The following is a 7,500-nucleotide window of genomic DNA, read 5'->3' on the forward strand; positions in this document are numbered from 1 at the left end:
GTGTTGTTCGGACTATACAATGATTTATTCCTGCAGAAGACAAAGATCTTAAAAAATAATCGCATATCGAATCACAATATTTTTGAAAAAAATTGCAATTAGATTATTTTCAAAAATCGTTCAGCCCTACTTAGCACAGATCCTGGAGGTAACCGGCTCCATCTAGCCTAGCTTAGCACAGATCCTGGAGGTAAATAGCCTAGCTTAGAACAGATCCATAATAGCCTAGCCTAGCTTAGAACAGATCCTGGAGGTAACCGGCTCCATATAGCCTAGCTTAGCACAGATCCTGGAGGTAACCGGCTCCATCTATAGCTTAGCTTAGCACAGATCCTTGAGGTAACCGGCTCCATCTAGCCTAGCTTAGGACAGATCCTGGAGGTAACCGGCTCCATCTATAGCCTAGCTTAGGACAGATCCTGGAGGTAACCGGCTCCATCTATAGCCTAGCTTAGCACAGATCCTGGAGGTAACCGGCTCCATCTATAGCTTAGCTTAGCACAGATCCTTGAGTTAACCGGCTCCATCTAGCCTAGCTTAGGACAGATCCTGGAGGTAACCGGGCTCCATCTATAGCCTAGCTTAGGACAGATCCTGGAGGTAACGGCTCCATCTATAGCCTAGCTTAGCACAGATCCTGGAGGTAACCGGCTCCATCTATAGCTTAGCTTAGCACAGATCCTTGAGGTAACCGGCTCCATCTAGCCTAGCTTAGGACAGATCCTGGAGGTAACCGGCTCCATCTATAGCCTAGCTTAGGACAGATCCTGGAGGTAACCGGCTCCATCTATAGCCTAGCTTAGCACAGATCCTTGAGGTAACCGGCTCCATCTAGCCTACTGCTCCCAATAAGTGACAAAATAACGCCAACATGTTCCTATTTCCATGTTGTGATTTGTTGAGTCACAGCGTGTACAAAAAAACAACGTAACATGAGACACAGCCATCTTCTAACCGTAAACAAACCGGGAACTATATTCTCAGAAGGCGAAGCACTGCTACTCTCTGCTAAATTGCATAATGCAAAGAGGTTAACATTAAAAACTGACCCCCAACAAGTCTGTTTAAAGTCCTTTTTACTTATACATCCAACGGTGAAAAGGCAGACATTAACAGATTGATTCATGGATTTTATTAATCGATATCAGACAAAGATTGATTTTTTAAATTGGTCAATCGATTATTTTAACCCAGCCCTATTGTTTTTACAATTAAAAGGGAACTCTTGCTCCCGTCTCACCTGCAGCAGTATCCTCTGCAAGTACTCCAGCTGGGATCGAACGGCAGAACAGTCTTCAGCCATTTCCTCCACATCCAGACCCAAACCAGGAGTACCGGGAGACAGGCAGGGAGACCTGAGGACAGAAACCCTGTTCACACATCTACAGCAGGTAAACGCACCGCTGTATCTGCTGCTACTAGCCAGTCTGATGGTTTCTGTCTGATCACGCTGATGGTTGTCCAAGGCTGTGTCCGAAATTCCACACTAACATGTACACTCACTTAAAAGATTATTAGGAACACCTGTAAGATTTCTCGTTAATGCGATTATCTAATCAACTAATCACATTGCAGCTGCTTCAATGCATTTAGGGGGGTGTAGTCCAGGTCTAGACAATCTCCTGAACTCCAAACTGAATGTCAGAATGGGAACGAAAGGTGATATAAGCAACTTTGAGCGTGGCGTGGTTGTTGGCGCCAGACAGGCTGGTTTGAGTATTTCCCAATCTGCTCAATTACTGGGATTATCACACACAACCATTTCTAGGGTTTACAAAGAATGGTCTGAAAAAGGGAATCACATCCAGTATGCTGCAGTGGGGGTGAAAATGCCTCGTTGATGCTAGAGGTCAGAGGAGAATGGGCCGAGTGATTCAAGCTGATAGAAGATCAACTTTGACTCAAATAACCACTTGTTAGACCCGAGGTATGCAGCAAAGCATTTGTGAAGCCACAATACGCACAACCTTGAGGGGGATGGGCTACACCAGCAGAAGACCCCACCGGGCATCGTTTGGATTTTAACGATTCTGATTCCAATTCCGATTCTTCCTTTCGATTCCGGTTCTTATCGATTCGAGTTTTATTTTGATTCAACGGTGGTTTGCAGTTTTACAGCTTTTTCAATGTAAAATAAAGCCAGACTAGAGCGCCGCTTACTGTGCTCCATAGCTGCAACACAACAAGCGACTGGTCGATACGGAAACCAAAACTTGTGCATGTTGAATTGGGAAGGGATGATCGGATTTGAAACCAAATCCTCCAAACGATTCCAATAAAGAAATGATTCCCGATCGAAATGTAATTTTTGAAACAATTCGGATTAGGAATCGGTTCTCGATGCCCAACCCTACCGGGTACCACTCATCTCCACTAAAAATAGGAACATGAGGTGACAATTTGCACGAGCTCACCAAAATTGGACAGTTGAAGACTGTAAAAATGTTGCCTGATCTGATGAGTCTCGATTTCTGTTGAGACATTCAGATGGTAGAGTCAGAATTTGGCGTAAACAGAATGAGAACATGGATCGGTCATGCCTTGTTACCACTGGGCAGGCTGGTGGTGGTGGTGTAATGGTGTGGGGGATGTTTTCTTGGCACACTTTAGGCCCCTTAGTACCAACTGGGCATGGTTTAAATGCCCCAGCCTACCTGAGCTTTGTTTCTGACCATGTCCATCCCTGTATGACCACCATGTACCCATCATCTGATGGCTACTTCCAGCAGGATAATGCACCATGTCACCAAGCTCAAATCATTTCAAATTGGTTTCTTGAACATGACAATGAGTTCACTGTACTAAAATGGCCCCCACAGTCACCAGATCTCAACCCAATAGAACATCTTTGGGATGTGGTGGATTGGGAGCTTCGTGCCCTGGATGTGCATCCCCCAAATCTCCATCAACTGTAAGATGCTATCCTCTCAATATGGGCCAACATTTCTAAAGAATGCTTCCAGCACCTTGTTGAATCAATGACCCCAATAATTAAGGCAGTTCTGAAGGAGAAAGGGGGTCAAACACGGTATTAGTAGGGTGTTCCTAATAATCCTTTAGGTGAGTGTATATTCACTAGCTAAAACCAGTGTTGTAGACAACCTAAACCGAGACCAAGTCATCAAGTCATTGTCTCACCGAGACAAGACCAAGACCGGGCAAGACTGAGTCAAGACCAAGACCAAAGCTAATTAGGGAACACTAAGGTCTATATACAAGAGACTTCCGATACAGTATTAGGGGACCACTAAGGCCTATATAAAAGAGACTTCAGATACAGTATTAGGGGACCACTAAGGCCTATATAAAAGAGACTTCAGATACAGTATTAGGGGACCACTAAGGTCTATATAAAAGAGACTTCAGATACAGTATTAGGGGACCACTAAGGTCTATATAAAAGAGACTTCAGATACAGTATTAGGGGACCACTAAGGTCTATATAAAAGAGACTTCAGATACAGTATTAGGGGACCACTAAGGTCTATATAAAAGAGACTTCAGATACAGTATTAGGGGACAACTAAGGTCTATATAAAAGAGACTTCAGATACAGTATTAGGGGACCACTAAGGTCTATATAAAAGAGATTCCAGATACAGTATAAGGGGACCACTGAGGTCTATATAAAAGAGACTTCAGATACAGTATTAGGGGACCACTAAGGTCTATATAAAAGAGACTTCAGATACAGTATTAGGGGACCACTAAGGTCTATATAAAAGAGATTCCAGATACAGTATAAGGGGACCACTAAGGTCTATATAAAAGCATCCAAAGAGCACCATGTCATGGGACCTTTAAATAAGAATGTGTTTAGTAATTGTGAGTGAGTTTAGTAACTGTTTTGTGTCACCTTGGAGGACAGAGGTCCAGAATCAGGCCGCTGTCCCCGGTCGTGTCCGTCCTCTTATTCCCAGGATCCTCCGTTAGCTTGAAGCACTGGAAATCACTGAGGGGACCATGGAAACGTTTGTGAACATGATGGCCAGTTACATTTGTAAGATACAGTGCATAAATATGTCATTAACAAAATGTGTGTATGTGCTTGTTGCAAAAGAGCTGTGTTAGTCATTGAGGAAGTGGTTAAAAGTACCCTGGGTGACATCTGATGCACAGAAGGTTAAGCTTAAGGCCCGCTACACACTGGCTGTGTGGAGTTTCTGTTGCGTGTCAGCTCTGCGTGGTGTTTTCTACGTCTTTACACACCAGAAACATGTCTGATGCGGCGCTGCTGCTGCTAGCCTTGTCCGTACACATGTATGTATGTTTTCCATTAACATAAATACAGTACAGGCCAAAAGTTTGGACACACCTTCTCATTCAATGCGTTTCCTTTTTATTTTCATGACTATTTACATTGTAGATTCTCACTGAAGACATCAAAACTATGAATGAACACATATGGAATTATGTACTTAAATGAACACGCCGACTTATTGGGACTTTATCTTATTCACTGTAACCCCCAGAGTTAGACTAGTCCATACATACCCTTCTCATCTCTTATTGGGACTTTATCTTATTCACTGTAACCCCAGAGTTAGACTAGTCCATACATACCCTTCTCATCTCTTATTGGGACTTTATCTTATTCACTGTAACCCCCAGAGTTAGACTAGTCCATACATACCCTTCTCATCTCTTATTGGGACTTTATCTTATTCACTGTACCCCCCAGAGTTAGACTAGTCCATACATACCCTTCTCATCTCTTATTGGGACTTTATCTTATTCACTGTAACCCCCAGAGTTAGACTAGTCCATACATACCCTTCTCATCTCTTATTGGGACTTTATCTTATTCACTGTAACCCCCCAGAGTTAGACTAGTCCATACATACCCTTCTCATCTCTTATTGGGACTTTATCTTATTCACTGTAACCCCCAGAGTTAGACTAGTCCATACATACCCTTCTCATCTCTTATTGGGACTTTATCTTATTCACTGTAACCCCCAGAGTTAGACTAGTCCATACATACCCTTCTCATCTCCGTGCGTGCTGTAAGGCTTTCTGACGGCTCCAGCATTAGCTTAGCTTAGCACAGATCCTGCAGGTGACTGGTTGGTGACAGTAATCCTACTGCTCCGAATAAGTGACAAAATAACTCCAACATGTTCCTATTTACATGTTGTGATTTATAGAGTCACAGCTTGTACAAAAATCAAAATAACATGAGACACAGCCGTCTTCTAACTGTAAACAAACCATGTTACGTTGTTTTTTGTACACACTGTGACTCTACAAATCACAACATGTAAATAGGAACATGTTGGAGTTATTTTGTCACTTTTGTCACAATTCGGAGCAGTAGGCTAGTTGGAACCAGTTACCTGCAGGATCTGTGCTAGGCTAAGCTAATGCTGGAGCCATCAGACAGCGTTACAGCATGCACAGAGATGAGAAGGGTATGAATGGACTAGTCTAACTCTGGGGGTTACAGTGAATAAGATAAAGTCCCAATAAGAGATGAGAAGGGTATGTATGGACTAGTCTAACTCTGGGGGTTACAGTGAATAAGATAAAGTCCCAATAAGAGATGAGAAGGGTATGTATGGACTAGTCTAACTCTGGGGGTTACAGTGAATAAGATAAAGTCCCAATAAGAGATGATAAGGGTATGTATGGACTAGTCTAACTCTGGGGGTTACAGTAAATAAGATAAAGTCCCAATAAGAGATGAGAAGGGTATGTATGGACTAGTCTAACTCTGGGGGTTACAGTAAATAAGATAAAGTCCCAATAAGAGATGAGGAGGGTATGTATGGACTAGTCTAACTCTGGGGGTTACAGTAAATAAGATAAAGTCCCAATAAGAGATGAGAAGGGTATGTATGGACTAGTCTAACTCTGGGGGTTACAGTGAATAAGCTAAAGTACCAATAAGTCGGCGTGTTCCTTTAACAAAAAAGTGTGAAATAACTGAAAACATGTCTTATATTTTAGATTCTTCAAAGTAGCCACCCTTTGCTTTTTTAATTAATAAGGGAAATAATTCCACTAATTAACCCTGACAAAGCACACCTGTGAAGGTAAAACCATTTCAGGTGACTACCTCATGAAGCTCATTGAGAGAACACCAAGGGTTTGCAGAGTTATCAAAAAAAGCAAAGGGTGGCTACTTTGAGGAATCTAAAATCTGATTACTGCAAAGACAACGTCGGCAGTATTGACCGCAAAATAGGCTCCAGAATATTTCGTTCTGTATTGACAGGTGCAATATTATGTCATTTATTAATATTTATTTGTGTCAAAATGATCGGGAAAGGGAAGTTTGGGGTCCCCTGCTGGAGCTGCTGCCCGTGACCCAACACCGGATAAGCTGACAAAGATGGATGGATGGATGGATGGATATTTGAACAGATAATTTGATAGAACGTGTCAAAGTGTGGACCCCTGTTCCCTTTATTGCTTTGAAATGAATCAGGTAGCTGTTCTTGCTGGTGACGTAGCCTCGTGAGAGTGTCCTGATCTGGCTGAGCTCCAGTTCTCTCCTCTCAGATCAGGTCTGGCATCTTGAGATAGAGAAAATTTGGTGCCGTTGAGGCAGGTTTAGGTGCGACGCCAACGAGAAGTGACTGTTCAGTCTGAACAATGTAGCAGCTTCGACGGATGAGATGAGCGTAGCTATCGCAGCAAGTTTTATCCGAATTAGAAAGTATTCCTTCATTGAAAGAAGAGCAAAAAACAAACTGCACTGGAAGCTTTTCTTGGAGGAAAAGATGTTTCTGCTCTTCTCCCGACTGGTTTCGGCAAGAGTTTGATCTGATTGGTTGATTTGGCCCGTCTATCATCAACTATAGGTGGTGATAGATGGTTTATCCAATCAGCTAACCAGAATTTTCGCCCCCCACTTCCCAAAAGTTCTCCAACGGTAAGTTCCCAGATGGATATGCCGAGCAAATGCGAAGCGATCCATCTGGTGGAGTCAGGTTAGTTGGTGACTTTGACTTCTTCAAATAATCCAGGACAAGCTCACAGAAAGAGTTCCTTCCCCTCACCTTTCATTTTCACTGTGGATGTCCTGCGTTCCCCAGCAGAGCTGTCTCATCCTCCACTGAGCCATGTGGGCTATCCCATCTCCGTCTGCAGGTTCACGACAGCAGCGTTAGGAAGCAGAGAAGAAAATGACTATTTTAAAGTGCCCATATTATGAAAAAAAAAACTTTTTCTGGGATTTGGGGTGTTATTTTGTGTCTCTGGTGCTTCCACACACATACAAACTTTGAAAATGCTGTTCTGAGTGAGATCTGGTTTCTGAATGTGTCCTTCCTTCAGTCTCCTGGTGAGCTGGTCAACATCTGCACAGCTTTCTACGGCACTAGCCGAAACGAGCTGGCTAACCGCAACCGTAAGCATGCTAGCGCTAGCATGCTACCTTGTTCTCAATGGCAAAGCACTGCTACAACACATACAAGTTCACCATAATCTCCAGAAGAACTACTTCCATGTGCTCCCTGGTTTAGAAGAAGTGTCCCAGCTGATCCTGCCTTGGAA

General features: G+C 43.1%; 1 protein-coding gene across 7 annotated transcripts in view; it reads right to left on the minus strand.

Annotated features, from left to right (window-relative positions):
• The window catches only part of LOC114548140 (serine-rich coiled-coil domain-containing protein 2), a 68,937-nt gene that overhangs the window by 11,103 nt on the left and 50,334 nt on the right, over positions 1-7,500 (minus strand). For all 7 annotated transcript variants that reach the window (XM_028567891.1, XM_028567892.1, XM_028567893.1 and 4 more), the window contains exons 8-10: positions 7,005-7,089; positions 3,857-3,952; positions 1,241-1,355 (exon numbers count right to left, since the gene is read on the minus strand). In XM_028567891.1, the coding sequence (XP_028423692.1) occupies positions 1,241-1,355; positions 3,857-3,952; positions 7,005-7,089 (296 nt within the window). The remainder of the gene's footprint in view (positions 1-1,240; positions 1,356-3,856; positions 3,953-7,004; positions 7,090-7,500) is intronic.

Source organism: Perca flavescens, chromosome 21 (genome assembly GCF_004354835.1).
Source record: "Perca flavescens isolate YP-PL-M2 chromosome 21, PFLA_1.0, whole genome shotgun sequence".
In the NCBI taxonomy this organism is placed as follows: domain Eukaryota; kingdom Metazoa; phylum Chordata; class Actinopteri; order Perciformes; family Percidae; genus Perca; species Perca flavescens.